We start from the raw sequence: 17,899 nt of genomic DNA, 5'->3' as shown, positions 1-17,899 counted from the left end.
TTGTGTGGTCTTCCCCTTGCCAAGTTAATCGCAGAGGAATGACTGGCTGGCGGGTGGTGAGTTTGTGCATGTTGGGTGGTTGGGGGAAGGTTTTGGAGCTAGCTTCTGCAGATAAACACCTCCATTGTCTCAAGATCAAAGAGAATATGGAAATTTTATCTGTAGATACAAAATATAAATAAAAAATTGATGGGCAGATTTGATGTTCAGAGTTTATTTTATGGTGAGGAGCTGTCTGTGAAAGTGTGAGATTCTATGGCAGCTAAAGAGAAAATGGGTGATTAATGTAAAGTTCAATAAAATTTTCTAGCTTTTCTGTTTCTTAACCTAAAATTAACATGAAAGGTCACGAGGCAAATAATAATGTTATGAATTATGAATATTCATTTGTTGCTAAGGAAATACAAACCATTGTCTTGTATATTGGAGTATCCTTCAGCATGATTGGGAGATAGTAGTTGAACCTGCTAACAAGGTAGTTAACTGGTTGTTAACAGGGGGAATGGGGCAGTGAGAGAATGCTCCTGTCTCCAGGGGTAGATGTCTCGCTTTGCTTCCTGCTAGGCTGCTGTTGAACTTGGGTATTATTTTTGTATAATTGTAGTTGTGTGTGTGGTTTTTGTCTTTTTTTTTAATAGAGAAAAATTAAGGGCAAAGACATTATGAGGGGTGTAAGTTTTTGTGTGGACACTTCATGTCTCGTATTGGTACTGACCTACACAGGAATTACATTTCCTGTAGGGATAATACTTGTTCTTTCCTCTCTTCCTGTAACAAGTGTGTTGGTTGGTTGCCCTCTTAATGAGAAAGGTTCGGTAGGATGGATAGGAAGTGTTTGTCAGTCTCCTCATGAGCAAAAAGTCCCCTGATGACTCCTCTGATCTCTTCCAGTTCTTCTATTATGCCCCTGATATTCTTCTTCCCCTGCCTTCAAGTACCGCTCTCCATTAGTCGGGGTGAACGGGTATCTGAGGAAGGAAGGACGCCCAGTGCCTACTATACTATCTCCTCGGGTTAGTTGAGTGCATGGGTTGAGCTCTCCCTTAGTGGGAACTTGACCCATGTACCCTGCTGACCTCCTCTGACTGATTCACTTGAAATTCTAGGTAATTACTGTACTGTAATTGTCTTTGGTTAAATACCTGTGGAAGGTGTGGGTTTCTTTTGCTATGCTTCTCAGCCAACTGGCCATAGCTAAGAAGGATTCTGCTGTCCCTGCTGCCGCTGCCCTGCTGCTGCTGTTGTTGCTGTCATTGCCAAGGAGGTTGACTCTGTGGTAGCAGTCTTATTCGAATCAGGATGGTCTTGCTCTTCCTTCAGCTGAACCCTTAGTCTATCTTCCAGCATTTGAGGAGAACAAGGAAGGGGAAGAAGCTGAATTTCTGCCCTTCTGCCCCCTCTTTTTTTCTCTTCAAGCTCTCCCTTCTCTTCCTCATCCTCTTGTTTACCCTCCCCTTGCAGGAGTAAGAAGAAAGGGAAGTCCGAGAAGGCCTCTGACAAGAAATCCCTTAGGGCTTCAAGTGAACACTCTTCCTATTCTCTTGGTGCCAATGGCTCTTAGACACATATGGATGACCAGTTAACTACTTGTTAGGTTGGCAAGGGTCTCACTAAGTGTGCTCAGTACCCTGTCTCAGCTGGTTTGTATTGGACATGAGAAATTCTTTTGGCTCTCCCAAGCATGCTTTGTCAGAAACACGCCTAGTCAAGCCAATATCTGCAGCTGTCTTGGCTTAGCCTTGGTCCACTGGTTGGGGCCACCCAGCCAGTGGGTTCCATCACAATAGGTCTCCATTGATATGAGCAAGTGCTGGGTTGACCTCCTTCCCTGTGATCATGCTGCTCCCTGCTCAGTCTGTGGTTCTCTATTGGCCTTGGGGTCACAGCACTGGTTGGTGCAAGAGCCCGGTAACCTGTACTCTTCTCTAGTTTGGATGCTACTGATCATAGGGAGCGTTACCGGTCTGATGGCTGTGGCTTGGAATTCTGATTTGAGTCTTCTGCATCCCCTCGTGTTTCCTTAGGTACCCATTGTACCAGTTTGCATATCATTGTCCTAGGAGACATCACAGGACTGCCTTATGACTCAAGTTGTGGTTGAACACTTTGGCAGACTTCACCATTACAGGTGTCTCATCCCCCTCATCCCCGGATGAGAGTGCACAGTTTAGGAGGTTGCTGGTTTTTGGAGGGAAGGTGCAGACTTACTTCTTGCATCAGAATGCCAGTCTGTGGGTGAACTTTGTCCTCAGGAGGTGAGACATGGTCAGGCAAGTTTTGAGTGAGATTAGTGTTACTCTTAGGAACAGTCCTGTGGTGAGCTCCTCATTACTCTTCCTGAAGAGTATTGTGGAGGCAGCAGTGGTGCAGAGAAGATTGGAGTCCTGAGATTCTTTGATCCACTTGGCAGATGTCTTCAAACCCTATGGGGTTTAAGGGCAACTTTGGCTAAACCTTCAGGTGCATATGTACCTTCAGGGTCTGGGTTGGGCAAGAAGCCTGTTCTTCCTAAACCCAGACCAGCAGTCCTATCTTCTTCAAGAAAGGGTGGGGAGCCTTCCCATCCCTTTTGCCCTCCTCTCCCAGCCATGGCTAGGAAGAGAGGGAAGGGGGAAGAAGAAAGGAGGTGGATGCTGAGGCTGGCAATCCTTCTCTTTATCTGCCACAAGTAGAGGGATGCTTGTTGAGCCATGGGTAGTGTAGCAGGGACAGAACAGAACTCTGGGTAGTTACAGTTCTTTGAAATGGCTACCACCAGATTCCCTTTAGGGACTGTCACCCAGCCTTTACTCTCTCACTGGTACTGTTCCATACATGAGCTGTGGAGTCACAAAATCTCTAGCCTTGTTGGTGGATATGGAGGAGATGGTGGAGAATGATGCCTTAGGAGTCATAATGGACTTACTGTCACCACCCTATTTACAAACATTCAAGTTACAAACAGTGATAGATATGAACAGACAGGGTCACAAATTTTGCTCTACATGCCTATTCTGTTATTAAGAATTTTTGCAAGAAACAGAAGAACATGAGGAAGAAGAAGAACCTGTTCATTTTACTTCTTTCCTGATTATCCCATGTATTCTTCTTACAATCATAAGAATACTCGTTCATACTCGTAAAATATTCGTACTTATTTCTCTCTTCCTTATTTAACTCGTTCTATTATGAACTCCCATTTTATATATTTCCTCTCCTCATAAGAAACGTTTAGTATGTATTTTTGTCAAAGCATGGAAAAAATACCAAATTTTGAATGTTGCATGAATCTAAATTTTATTTTCTTCTTTTCACATAAGTAACTTAACAAGTAATTACATAGCTGTACTTTCCACTCATGCGGCAGCTTAAATTTTAAAATCCGTGATAGGACTCTGATTGTTTAGTGTAGGTGACCAGTCCTGCCCACTAACAGGAATACTAGGAACGACTTAGCAGACAACCTCATTCTCTTTCTGCCGCACTCGGTGTATAAAGCGGGTGTTTGCAGCAGCTTTGTTTATTATTTGCTGGCTAGATGACCGGATTTTGGTGAAATATTTTCACTACTTTCAAGTAGCCTTCAAGCCCACAGCTTTCAGGATCAGTATTTTACTGTTTTGTTATTAAGATCTGACTCAAGTTTATCATATTTCACTACAGCGGTTTTGCAATCAATTGATGAACTCTCCTTTAAGGTGTTTTTGGTGGCAAATACGTAGCGGCAGGTCTCAAATAATGTTTGATAAAGAATTGAGATATGTTTTGTGTGATGGTACTTTGTGTACTTCAAAACAATTGTCGGTAAAGAATTGATTTAGATCATTTTCTTATTGCACTTTCTTATGCAGAAAACTGAAAAAGTGTAAGGGCAGAATGTAGTAAGGGGAGAAGTTACGTATTTTGGTGGTGATGGGCTTTTGGATAGACTTTCTTGACAGCTGAGAATCGATGCTGAGTGCCCAGGAGCGTCCGCTAGCTTCGGTGCTAAGAGCCCAGGAGCGCCCAGGAACACCCTCTACCTTTGGCGCCAAGTTACTAGTCTGCCTGGTGCCCAGCTACACCTGGCGCCATTCACATCCTGGGAGCACCCAGCACCTGGCAACAGCTCTTGATTGTCTGGTGCCAACTCTTCCCACTTTAATTTTTTTTTCCTGTTATTAGTCCTCTTATCTTCTCCCATGCCTGGCTCCCTCACTTCCTTCCCGTGCCTGCCAGCCTTGTGTATGGGTTAACAGAAGTTAACCTTGTGATAGTGTAGTGTTGTGCAGTGGAGGAGGTGATTATCTGGCCAGTCAGTTTTCCTAGAACTAAGTCACTGTCATGCTCCCCTAAACATGACAAAAGTCATACTGAAAGTCCAGTGGAGGCTGATGGGAAGTTCCCCGGGTAATTGCCCCCTCAGTTGAACCTGTTGTACAGTCCTGGGTTGCGACAGACAAACACTGAAAAGGCGTCTTGCTGGAAGTGTAGGGGATGAGGTGACTATCTGGCCCATAGGATCTGCTAGACCAAAGGTCACTGTCCTGATCCCCTAAACCTGGGAGAAGACATACTTGTGATTCAAGGGAGTCCAAGGGGGTTTGCCCCCTGGTAGTTGCCCCCTCAGTCAAGCCTGTAGTCTGGTCCCAGGCATCAGCGGACAACCATTGAAAAGGCATCCAAAATGATGTGCTTTAGTGATATAGAGTCTGGTTTGGAAATCCACGGCACTTGTCTCCTGAGCTTCCAGTTGTGGAGTGCCAGTATACTGCGTCAAAACTCGTGCCCAGCAACTGAGCACCCAGAGCTCTCAGCGCCTGCTCCTGAGTGCCTGCTGTCTACCTCTGCACACTTGGCACTGGTTACCGAAAGTTCAGTGCCAACTTTTGAGTGCCCAGTGCCGATCCCGAATGCTCAGCGCTGATTCCAGAATGCTCGGTGCCTACTGCAGAGCGTCGATATCAACCGGTACTTGACTTCTGCCTGTGAACATTTATCACCCACTCACAGACACTTTTTTAGAATGCACTGTTCTTTCTTGAACGTCAGTTCCTGATTGAACGCCTGGCTCTGGTTTTTTCAAGTCACTTGTGCCAGTTCCCGATAACTGGCACCAATTCGTCTGTGTATAGAGAGATCGCCTTTTCAGAGGACATGTATGTCCAGTGTATTTGAGCTTCATGAAGAAGCTCCCTCCTCTTAGGCAGCAGGAGCTCTGGTTAAGAGGATAGAGGACTTCCAGTTTTTAGTTGAGAGACATTACCACGGTTTGGCTCTGAGTCCTGTCCTGTGTGGGTAAGGATGATTGAGATGTCGTTTAGAGTTCTCCGCTCTTTACTTTGAAACCTCAAGAAGAGAAAATTTGGGTGCTCTCTTACGGCTGACGGAGTCACACAATCGCATTCAGCCCTGTTAATTTTGTCTCCGGCCCTACATTATCCCTTCCCTCAGGACACAGTTGAGAGAACTGTATCTGTTCTGCAGAAGGGTTCGGCTCTGTTTGTCAAACCCACAGTGATGCCTGTGCTAAGTTTCCATGTTTTCCACATATGTCTTCGGCCTATGCATCGTGTTATCAAGTCCATTATAATCGAGTCTGCTTGAATGTCCAAATGTCTGCCAGCTGTCAGAAAGACCGCAGGATTGCAGCTAGTCCACATGGTGGTCTTCGGGTAGCGACGAGGATCTGCAAGTTCCCTCAGTTGTCCGTGAGACCGCATAGTAATCAGCAAATCTGCATGGCCCGCAAGGCCCCTATTTTCTCTTAGAATAGAAGACGAAATTCAGGATAGAGATGAACCATACAATCCTGTCATCCACTCTCCAGGGGCATTTGGGTGAAGACTTGAATTATGCAGAAAGTATCTTTCCATAACCCCGTCGGACTCTAGGAGTGTCTCAAGTCCATCTGTCAGGACAGAGTCCTCTAGTGCGAGGATCTGTGTTCTGGCCTCTCTATGGCAAGCCTACTCTAGAGTCCTCACTCCCTAGCATTTGACTTCATGTCCTGGAATGTCATTCTTTACCTGGACAACTGACTGCTTCGATTACTTTCGAAGGAAAGTGCGAGGAGGTTTTCTAATATTTGGGGCAGGAAAACGCAGCTGGACACTTTTGTTTTTCCCCTTATCCCTGAATTACGTCTGACCTGCAGTAGTGGCTGTCTGAACATAAACCATTGGAAGGGAAGTGCCTTCATACTACAAACCCAGACCTAGTTTTCCATTCAAACACCTAGGATCTGGGTTGGGGAACTTGCTTGGGGAACCGGGTAGCTTCCGGGATGTGGCCCTCAGAAGAACAGAACCTTCTCAGATAGCTGAAAGCTTTTCACTTACTACTTCAACACGCTTATCAACCCTATTGCACTCCTAGACTGTGGTAATCTTGTTACAAGACCATAGTCCTAAGTATAATCTCATCTCTGTCAGATAGCAGAAAGCTTTTCACTTACGGCTTCAGTGCTTATCGACCCTATTTCACTCCCAGACTGTTGTAATCTTGCCACAAGACCACAGCCCTAAGTATATTCTCATGTCTGTCAGAAAGCTGAAAGCTTTACACTCATGGCTTTAATGCTTCTCGGCCATTTTCAGACCTAGACTGTGGTAATCTTGGTTCAAGACACAGTTCTTAAAATTATGGAAAAGAAGGAAGCAAGGAGACACTCTCTCTCTCTCTCTCTCTCTCTCTCTCTCTCTCTCTCTCTCTCTCTCTCTCTCTCTCTCTCTCTCTCCAGTCACTAGAGAACTCCTATGGTGGGCATTTCAAATCGAGTTTTCCAGTCACTCGACTTTTTCAGGGCACATGAATTAGTTACGGCAGATGCAATGAACTGTCAGAAGCATGGCCTGCCCTCCAAGTGGACCTTGGATCCCCAGGCTTAATATGTCACTCACTGCTGTTTGGCAATCAGCCCACTGGAAGTGTAATAGTTCTTCACTTCTAAATTTTCCTTGAAGTCAAAACAGTGTTTGAAAATTTTGCAGCGCCTTTGGACCATTATTAGTAATTGGTATGGCACTGAGGGAGGAAGCAAAGGATTTTCTCCTCCTATCTCTTCACCCTGTAGTTAGGTGCAGAATTTTTGGGGGGAGCTGGGGGCCACAATCTACCTGGAGCACCCACCACTCTGAGTGGATGGGTAGTTGTTTTATTTCAGTGTAACAAAGTTATCTGGTTGTTTTTATTTTTTGGTACTGCACCCAGGGCAAGGGCACTTGATGCTTTGCCAGCCAACGGAATACTCCTTGGCTGCAAGCTCCCACTTAAGTAGAGGCAGTCCTCGGCTATACTGCCGCATCACTACAAGTTAAGATGGGCACCAACCAGAGGCAGTATTCTTCCGCAATGGCTCTCTCAACTGATAAGGAAACAGCAAGCATTGTTTTCCAATGCTAGCAGCTTTTTTTTTATCTCAAATTCATTACTTGTCTTAATGTTTTGGAATGGAATGTGTCCATGTATCCCACCTCCTGTCAGTGTGGGAATCGGCTATGTAATTACTTGGAAAGTTACTTATATGAAAATGTTATACTCAAAATAAAATTAAGTTTCACATATACTTACCAAGTAATTACAGAGTCGAAGCCCACTCTCCTCCCCTCCTATGGACATAAGGGCAGAAACAGAATGAGGCTGTTTGTTAAGTCGTACTTAGTATTCCTGTTAGTGGGCAGGATTGGTCACCTACACTAAACAGTCGGAGCGCCACTGTGGATTTTAAAATTTAAGCTGTCGCACGAGTGGAAAGTATAGCAATATAATTATTTGGTAAGTATATATGAAACTTAATTTGATTATAAAAATAACATTTTTATCTCTTTAGCATCCAAAGTAATTCTTTATAATACTGCATGGTTTGAAAATGCAGTGAAAAAGTATAATCTATGACTCCCAAGTTAACTCGGGAATGTGAACATCAACAAAAATTATGCACTACGGTGCATATTAAAAACCAGCTAAAAACAATTCAAGATACGAACAGCCGTCTGGAATGTAACTCGTTCGTAAGTAGGGTGGTGACTGTGTCTGTCAATCAGTATATTCCCAATGCTACCATTGGAAAAATGGTCTGGCTGAGATCTAGAGTCAATTGGGATTACATTATTGAAGCTTGTCAGGCACTTAATGTTTCAGATACTATATCAGATGCTGATCCAAAGAAGGAGTTAAGTGAAATGCTGATGGCTATTTTGATAAGGTATGTCCCCAGAAAGGTCATCAAATTCAGGGCAAATGACTAGCCATAGTTTGATGATACATGTAGATGAGCTTACAATGACAAACAGACCAATTTAGCACATGGAGATGAAATCATTCAAATAAAAATTACACCATATTTGTAGTCTCAGTGTGCTGCAAATAGAATTTACTATACAGCCGAGAGAAGTTACAGCAATTCCTTGAAGAGGAAACTTGCAGGAATTACCCAGCCTCACCTGTGGTGGACCAAATTGGCATCATCTGCCTTTGGGTCAGGCTCGTCCTCCATTCCACCACTACTAACAGATGATGGTAGATTGGTTACTGGCCCTAGGGAAAAGGCTGAACTGCTTCATCAAGCTTTTGAAGCTAAGCAGTCAGCTGAGGATGTCCCTCTCCCTGATACTTGTCTTCCTGAACCTAACCTTACAAAATGTTAAGAAAATTCTTGATAATCTTGATAGCTGGGATGGAGAAGATCCTGCTGGTTTCTTTTCTTTGATTTTTATTAATCCCAAGATTAATAGATTCCATAGATTTTTGTCGACATAGTATCTTTGCTAATGAGTGCAAGCTTAGTAATACTGTGCCTGCTCTAAAGGATGGCATATCTGCATACTGCAGTAACTACAGGCCAATTTCTATTTTCTCTGTGCTCTGCAAAGTTGCAGAAAAACATAAGCCACTATATAAGTATGTGGAATCTAAAGGATTGTTAGCTGAAAGTCAGTATGCATATAGGAAGCAGTTAGGTACCTGGCTGCCACTTGGAAGAGAACCTTGATAAGGGTTTTGAATGCAGGGTAATTCAAATAGATTTAGTGCTGCTTTTGATTTAGTAAATCACAAGGCACTTATTTATAAACTTCAGAACCAAAATGTACTGTCTGGAGTTCCACAGGGTAGTGTTCTTGGTCCACTGTTATTTTTGGTGTATACAAGTGATATGGTTGTTGGCCTGGAAAACAAGATTGTTCAGTATGCCAATGATGTAAATCTTGTGGATGCTTCCAGATAATGAAGGCAGGTGTCTGGAAACGTCAGACACCTTCACCTCATTTTACTTTTGAGATGTTGGCCAGTCCTTGTACACCTTTTCCTTGGAATATATGGTGGCTACTCAACATGCTGTATAGGCACCCAGCTCCATTTGGATAAAATAGTAACATGTTCAAGCACTGTACTTCAGCATGGAATTAGTCTGGGGTATGAATGAAGAGTGACTGTCCTCTCCCTTTTACCTTCCATCTCCCTTAGTGGAGTAGCAATTAAGGCTCAGTATTTATTGGATTGGACTAAGGAACAGGTAACTACACAGAGAGTTCCCTCCAACCTTCCCTTTAATGATGGTGGGGAAAGGGCCACTGGTGGTAGAGTCATGCTCTAAACCCATAGTTTTGTGTTGGTCAGAGGTAACTGCCTTCCACCAAAAAATGTTACCTTGTTCCCTTTGCTTTCCTTGCTTGGGAAGGTTCTACAGCTTCCCTCAGGCCTGGATCTCTAATGTTCTGGCATCTTGATACCAGACTGAGTAGGAGGTTACAGGAGTCACTGACTCATTGTTTGCTTTTTGTGACCATGTTCATGGCATTCCAGTCGGGTTGTTCAACATCCAGTCTGTTGATGTAGATGACCTCCCACCTAATAAATGAGTCTCTTATATAAAAGGTAATAGTTTGTATTTCTGTAGGAACAAATGCCAAGGTTTTAAATTTATTTATATTTTTCCTTTTTTCAAATTGCCCATTTCAGCCACCCCACTTTGTCCCTGAAGCCAAAGGAAAGAATGCTTGATCACATCATGTGAGTGAGGGGTATTCCCCTACTCACCTTTCCTAACCTCCAGTTAGTTAACTTGGTCAACAAGTTCATTGACTGTCTGCAGCTTGTGCTGAAGGATACTCCTGTAGATATTGCTCTGGTTTGTATACCTGTGAAAATACAAATTACTGTACTTTAAAAATTTGTCATTTTTCCTAACTCCCTCCTTTCCATTGTTTTTACAGTACTGTATTTGGATTAAGTACTAAAAGATGTGAAATATCCGATCTTGTATAATACTTCATTTCAAGCTACCCTCAGAGAAATTATTGAGCAGCTGCTCTCTCTCTCTCTCTCTCTCTCTCTCTCTCTCTCTCTCTCTCTCTCTCTATCCTGTCTCTCTCTCGGTACCTTGTTTTTTGTGTACAAAATGCTTGTATATTGTATTTTCATTGTGAGAAGTGTCTAAACATCTTAGCAGTGTGGCTAAGTAGCCTAAACTGACATCATCCAGTCCCATTAACAACAGGTTTCACAAAAAGGAATGTGAATATTAAGTGGTGCATACCTGTACTTCAACCATCATTTTATAGGTAGCTTGTGTGAGAATTTAACATAATAGGAGTAGCATTTCTTGGGTTGATTGTTGGAGTAAAATGAATCTTAAATGCAATTTGCATATATTTGCAGTTTTTTCATTTCTGTGCATTTGACCAGCTGTTGGTCATGGTAAAGCAAAACTAGTTGAAGATTCCCTCAAAGTAACAAAGCAATCTTGAATATTTGCCCATAGAAATAAAAGTTGTAATATTTTTTTATGTGCCATTACCGAAAATGGAAACTGCAATCTCTTTAAAAGCAAACTTTTTATAAAAAAGGATCATAGGTTAGGGGTTCTGTACCTGAAATGTTGAGTAAAGTATCCCTTGATTATCTGCCTATGCACAGTCCACAACTTGGCATTATCTGCATGCAAGTGTTGCCCCCCCCGCCCCCAAATTATACTTGAATAGATACACAGTGATTAAAAATGAATGAAAAGCCTTTTGTTTGATTTGCAGCACTGTGCAGGCAGAAAAACCCATATGCATAGTTCACAACTTGGCATTATCTGCATGCAAGTGTTGCCCCCCCCCTCAGAATATACATGGATAGAGACACAGTGATTAAAAATAAATGAAAAGCCTTCTGTTTGGTTTGCAGCACTGTGCAGGGAGTAAAAACCAATCCAGTAATATGCTGTTAACAGTTCATATAGCACACTGAAAAAGGGGTATTGTTGGGGGGATAGACGAGGATAATTGCATTTGAGTGGAGGAACAATGGAGGGAGAACATCATCCAAAATACTTCATAATACTTCAGCTTTGGCAGTCATATATCATTGGGTAACAGGCAGTGCAATATGTTTATTGATAAACACAATTGTATGAATCACATGTAATCAAGGGACAGTATTAACTTGGAATAAAATAATTCTGCACAATACAAGAGAGGTAGTAAACAAACAGATATGAATAAGATTGCCTACAGGAGTGCAGTCAGATTTTTAAAAAAATGAACTGAACTTATTCAGTTTAGATTGAATTACATAGTACTGTACTGTACATACTAAAGTTAATATCCATTAATGGAATGTGATTAATATAATACTATTAATGAGTAGATATAGTTCATTTCATATTTATCAAAGGTTTCAACCACTGAAGTATGATGGCTTAAGCTCTAGTATGCCATACAAAATAAAGAACAATATTCCTGTAATAATTTTGTAATGTTTATTAACTTTGTAATGTGGAGGTACAAAAATGCAGTACAAAATGGTAGCTATTTGTTCATTATAAAATCAGCGTGTTTATGCATATACATAATATGTGTGTGTGTGTGTTCATGTGTAGTATATGTACATGTATGCATGATGTTGGGGTAAATTACAAGTGCCTTTCTCTTTCTCTCTCTGAGATATTCTCAGTACAAAACAAGGTTTTCCAAGTATGGTCCATGTAAGCAGTTTTGAGAGAGAGAGAGAATTTCAATATTAATCTTTTATAAGCTTTATATGCTGTTGTTTTTTATTTATTTTTTATACAGACTGTGCAGTTTACTTCGAGTTGTTTTGGTTACAAAATTGCCGTGTTACATCTATAGTGTTTTTTGTACTGTACCAACAAATTTTCAATATCCATGAGGGCCTTGAATGTATTATTGTTGATAATTGAAGGACTACTGTGCATTAAATATTATAAAGCTGATATTGTTCCTGTAGTGTTGTGGTGCAAGAGCACTTTGGTTATTTGAAATTCTGTAACATTATTTAGGGGTCCTTACTTTTTAGGGTAAAGTTTGGCGACTGCTGATCGATGCTCAGGTGGCTCCATTGAAAGCAGCAGTTCCATCAAATTATTACCAAGATTTGTTAGCTCGACGAGCATCAACAGCAACTCTTGACCCTGCCGCGAAGCAGGTTAGTTAGAGCTTGGAAGCTGTTATGACTGTAAAACACTCACATGCAGATTCAGTCCTTTGTTTTGCAAGGAATTCAACTCATTTGGTATTGGTCTTCTCTCCTGGTTTATGCTATGACATGTGTATCACTTTCTGTTATCATGTAAGTAAATGGCAGTTCATTATTTCAGTTTTTTTTACAAATTACTGGAGTGAATGAGTTGCTGTAAGTTGCATCTGCTTATGGGGATGATATGCAGTGTGTGTGTATGTCTCGTGTTGTTTGTCCAGGAAAATGAAAGAGGAAAGTTTATATTATAATAGATATTGTTAATACAGATGACAAGCATAATACAGTACTGATAGTTCCCAGCTTACAAGTAGGCTACCCTCTTGACAGTCTTACCATAGATTGAAGTGAATGTTATTCAGGGAAATATATAGATATCATTGCTGTTTATTACTTAGATTTGTCATTCAGAAACCCATTGGTCATAATTTGCCTTATTCCTTGTAAAATGGACCCAAGTTAACCAACATAGAGAGTTGAAAGAAGAAAGGTTCTTACATACATCCTAGTCCGTAATCCATTGTAGGCCCGAAACATCTCTCATTTTTCTGTATACCTTCAATTGCACTGGTGCACACTGCATCTCAAGTGTACACTGAGTTCTTTCCAACTTTTTAGTGAGTTTTTTCCTCTTTGTGCTATTTTACTTTAGTGTGTGTGTGTGTGTGTGTGTGTGTGTCATCTTGTCATGTCACTGTGTCTGTATTAGTATGTGCTCTCTCACATTTGGTATTCACAAGCTCTTTTTAAATTCAGTTTGGATCCTGAATTGGCCTGTTTACCTAACTCTTGCTCTTGTGTAGCCCTTAGCAAAGATTTTCATTACTACATTCCAATACAGTAATGTGCCTAGTTTCCCAGGTTTTAGCTTAAATTTTTTTGCATGTTTATGTATGATACTGGACTATAAGCACTAAAGGGGGCCACAAGTAATGGGACATGAGTAGGATAAGAGGAGCACAAGGATTCACAGGTGCAGGAGAGTACAGTAGGGTCAAGAACCCTGTGACAGCCAAGGGTGTGGGAGAGGCTAAATATTTGAGGCTGCCCACAGTAATGCTGCAGCACCTAGATAGTTACAAACCAGAGCACACAAAAAGGCAAGTAACTCAAGAAACTACAGGCATCAAACATCACAAAAATTAGGTGAGGTGAAAATGCACTAATAATACTGTAATAATAAATGAGTGGCATTGGACAAGCAGTAGCAGATTATGGGAAGAGCAAGGTGCACTACAGCTTAGGCATGGATTTTCAAATGAATTTCATTTTATGGTAATGGTTGCCTAGTAGTCCGTTCATTGTTATATTTATCCCTACTGTTATTTTTCCGTAGTGAATGTATGCTTTTTATTATTGCACTTTTCCCACTTTTGCTAACCTTTAAGGAAGAATGCTATCTTTATTTATGATTACTGAACTCAATCCTTTGACTTTCAGAAAATATTTTTCCTTTTATGTATTAACTAATATTTGTTTCTATTTTGTCAGTGATGGTTGATGCTTGTTGTATCTCTTTTTTGACATTTACTTTTTTTATTGTTGTTGACCTTTCCCCTGCATGTGCTAGCCCTTTTAGGGAAGACTATTATCCTTAATATACCTATTGAATAATTTTGGAGTCAGTATGGATGCATTTTTCAAACAGGGTATAATGCAGAATTTTGGGTCATCACTTGAAAATAAGAATGCTCAAGCTGAGAATATTCTTTTTTTCAAATTCATAAAGTATTCTTTTTATGTATTAAAAGTTATTTTTGTTTGCAGTAATGATTTAATGAGCTCCATTTCTGTCTGTAAGTAAATTTTATTTTTTTTTATGCTGCTGTTGCATTTTCTCCTGCTGCTAACATTTGGGTAAGAATGTTATCGTAATCATGCGTAGGTGTCATCTTTTCACAGGGTGGTATGGACTACAGTTCTTCAGGTCACTCTTAGTAATGTTCTTATGCAAGAATTCTGTTTTTCCTTCATGTTGGGGGATGTTTGTAATGCAGTGTTTGATGGTTGGTGCTTCCAGTCTCTGCATCTTTGGTAGCATGGTATTCCCATCTGAGTTTCTTGAGTCTTGCCCAGGACGTGTTTCATCCTGATGTTACCTCCCTTCCTGTGAAGATTGTTCAGTGTTACCTTCCATCTTATGGGTTTTGTCCCCTCACTCACATTTCTTTCTCCTTACAAACTTCCCGTCACTGCCAGAAGTGAGGTTGGGCTGCACTGGGCTTTTTGTACAAGTGATATATCCTTGTCCTCTTGCCTGATTTGACTCATATTCAGTCCTCAAACCAGACAGTGTGGGAACATTTGTCTGACTGGATCTGCATTCAATCTCTGAACCAAGTGGTCTTGGAACATTATGAATGTTTCTCTTTTTAATGGTAAGTTTTCCTGTCAGAGGATGTTGAAGAGTTGATTCTTCTATCTCAGGAACTCAGACCTCATCACTTCAGTTTGCTTGCTGTTTCACTAATGGTGGCAGTGATTCCCACTTCTTTGATGCTGTCTTATGACTCCCTTTCTTTTTTACCCTGAGTTTTTATATATACAACTTACCCAGTAATTACATTAGCTAGAGTTTCTCTTGCCTCGGCAGCTTAAATTAAAAAATTCGCGGATTAGCGCTTCAGTTTAGCGCAGGTGACTGGTCTCGCCCACTAACAAGAGTATCAGAAACTACTCGGCAAACATACGTCATTACATTTCTGCCGATGCTCAAGTCAACATGGAGGGTATTTTGTCAGCTTTGTTCTTAAAGTTGCCGGTCAGAGACCGGATTTTGGTGATGTTTTATCGCCGATTTCGAGAGCCTTCAAGCTTACAGCATGCAGGGCAGTTTTTGATTGTTTTGTTTAATTTGTCATATTTCACAACAGTAATGAACTCATAATCAGTTGTTTAACTACCGACAGCATAGTTTAACCGATGGTTTCGCCTTTACCAATGAATGCAAACATTGTGTTCGTTGCCAAACCAGTAACATGAGTTTGTTTCTTATCTGCAAGTCTCAGTCTTAATTAGAATATGAGACTTGTATGTATGATGATACTGTGTGTAGTTCGTCTTGGTCTTTAAAAGTTATTTTCCTTTTCCGAATAGCTTATAATGTGTGTGCTACCAAACTGAATTGCCTTTGTAAAGAAACTTACAGTTTTGCGTTCACTGCCTCTTCTTTAGCATAAAATATTAATGTTGCGTTATCTACCCAGTCAATATTTTCAATTTTGAAAGGCATAATTGTAAATCTCAAACATGTGACAGGAATTGAGATGTGTACTTCATCTTGGTCCGTAAAGGTTAACTTTCCTTTACCGAGTAGTGTAATAAACGTAACCTTGTATTTGCTCTGGAAAGATTTTTTGAGAATGAAATGCACCAGCAAGTCTCAAATAATGTTTGATGAGTATTGAGATATGTATGTTAAAGGAATTGTGATATCTGTATAATGGTACTTGGTGTACTTCATAAATTTATTCTTAAAAAATTAGTTGAACATCATATTACACTTTCCTTTGCAGAGAATTGAAAAGTGTAAGGGCAGGAATACAGCGGGAGAGAATTGTGCTCATTGTTTTGTTTACAACATGCTTTCAGAGGATGACAGGAATCGTGAAGAGTTACATATTTTTAGCTCCTTCTATGAGCGCCCAGTAGCGCTCTCCTGCTCGAGCTACTGGCTCGATGGCTGCCAACTGCAGAACACTCGGAGCCTGCTTGAGCTGCTGGCTCGACGGCCGCCAACTGCAGAACACTCGGAGCCTGCTCAAGCTACTGGCTCGATGGCCGCCAACTGCAGGATGCTCGGCGCCTGCTTGAGCTAGTGGCTCGACGGCTGCCAACTGCAGAACGCTTGGTGCCAGCTTTCAGGCGCTTGGCGCCTGCGTCGGGCGCTCGGGCCTCACTATCTGGCGCCTTGGCGTTCGCTCTCGGGCATTCGGCGCCAGTTACTGGTACCCTGGCTCCATCTAAGTCATCTCTCTCCCACTGCTAACCTTCCTGCCCATTTTATCCACTTGCTCCCACGCCTGGCTCCTCTAATTCCTTCTCGTGCCATTGCCAGTCTTGTTTTAGGTTAACAGATGTTAACCTTGTGATAGTGAAGTATTGTGCAGTGGAGGAGGTGTCTACTCGTCCCTCGATTCTCTTAGACAAAGGTCCCTGTCATACTCCCATACACCGGGAGGAGACATACTGGAAGTCCAAGGGAGTTCAGGGGGTTACACATGGGTATTCGCCCCCTCAGTTGAGCCTGTTGCCGGTCCCAGGTATCAACAGACAGCCTGGAAAGGCGTCTTTCTGGATGTGTAGTGGGCGGGTAGGCTGCTTGTCCCTCTGATTCTCCTAGGCGCAGGTCATTGCCATACTCCCCTCTACCTGGGAGGAGGCATACCGGTAGCCCAAGGGAGGTCAGTGGGGTCTGCCCACAGGCAGTCTTCTCCTCAGTCCAACCTGTTGCATCCCAGGTTGCGACTAGAGACAGCCACTGAAAAGGCGTCTCGGAAGTGCATCGGCTGATTCTCCTAGGCGCAGGTCACTGCCATACTCCCCTCTACCTGGGAGGAGGCATACCGGTAGCCCAAGTGAGGTCAGTGGGTTCTGCCCATGGGCAGTCGTCTCCCTAGTCCAACCTGTTGCATCCCAGGTTGCAACTAGGGACAGCCTGGAAAGTTGTCTCGGAAGTGCATCAGCCTTCGTCAAGTTCTGAAGAGGCGTTGCCTTGTAGGAGCCATCTTCGTCGTTTCATGGAGGATTCTTGCCCGCTCAGAGACGCTTCTCTTGTAAAGATCAGTCCTCACATCTCCCTTACAAGAGAATGAGGGAGCCCTCCTTCAGTCCTCAACCTTCATGCAGCAAGTGGGACACTCCGGAGCATTATTTCTCCTCTCCTCAGTGCTGGGAGCGAGGTTCTAGCTCTCTACACCTCCCGGGTGAGCAGCTCCAGGTTTCGTGTAAGCGCCGTGTTTCCTGGGAACATCCTGTTTCGGTGGGACGTCATGTTGAACGCCTTGAAGTGTGGCGGAATTCAAAACCACAAAAAACAGTACACAACACTCACCCTGATCCTCGGTTGCTGGAAGATGGAGTAAGGCGTCCACGGTCGTCAACACAGCACCCAAAACCACACAAACAAAACAAGGAAACATAAAAAAAAGAAGATAGAACTATATACACAACAAGAACAGCACACTAACAAGAAAAACCAACAACTCTCAAAAAGCACACAAAAAACTGTCCAAGACCAAACGACTGACCGGCACTAGCTCTGACTCAAGACTCACTCAAAAACTAAAAATCCCTTCACATATTCCACAGACAGACAGCGCCATAAACAAACTAACGCCCTCATCCCTCTTCCAACAACTGAAGCTCTCACTAACAACAATTACACTCTCTCTCTCTCTCTCTCTCTCTCTCTCTCTCTCTCTCTCTCTCTCTCTCTCTCTCTCTCTCTCTCTCTCTC

The 17,899-nt window shown here is 42.2% G+C and overlaps 1 protein-coding gene across 1 annotated transcript in view; it reads left to right on the top strand.

Moving 5' to 3' along the window:
* Window positions 1-17,899, top strand: part of LOC136849680 (TBC1 domain family member 2B-like) — a 546,715-nt gene that overhangs the window by 205,544 nt on the left and 323,272 nt on the right. Inside the window, 1 exon segment of the mRNA XM_067123026.1 lies at window positions 12,262-12,390. Within this exon segment, the coding sequence (XP_066979127.1) occupies window positions 12,262-12,390 (129 nt within the window).

The sequence above is a fragment of the Macrobrachium rosenbergii genome, chromosome 21 (assembly GCF_040412425.1).
Source record: "Macrobrachium rosenbergii isolate ZJJX-2024 chromosome 21, ASM4041242v1, whole genome shotgun sequence".
In the NCBI taxonomy this organism is placed as follows: Eukaryota; Metazoa; Arthropoda; class Malacostraca; order Decapoda; family Palaemonidae; genus Macrobrachium; species Macrobrachium rosenbergii.
Note: the sequence above shows the minus strand (reverse complement) of the source record. Positions and strands in the feature narration are given on the sequence as shown.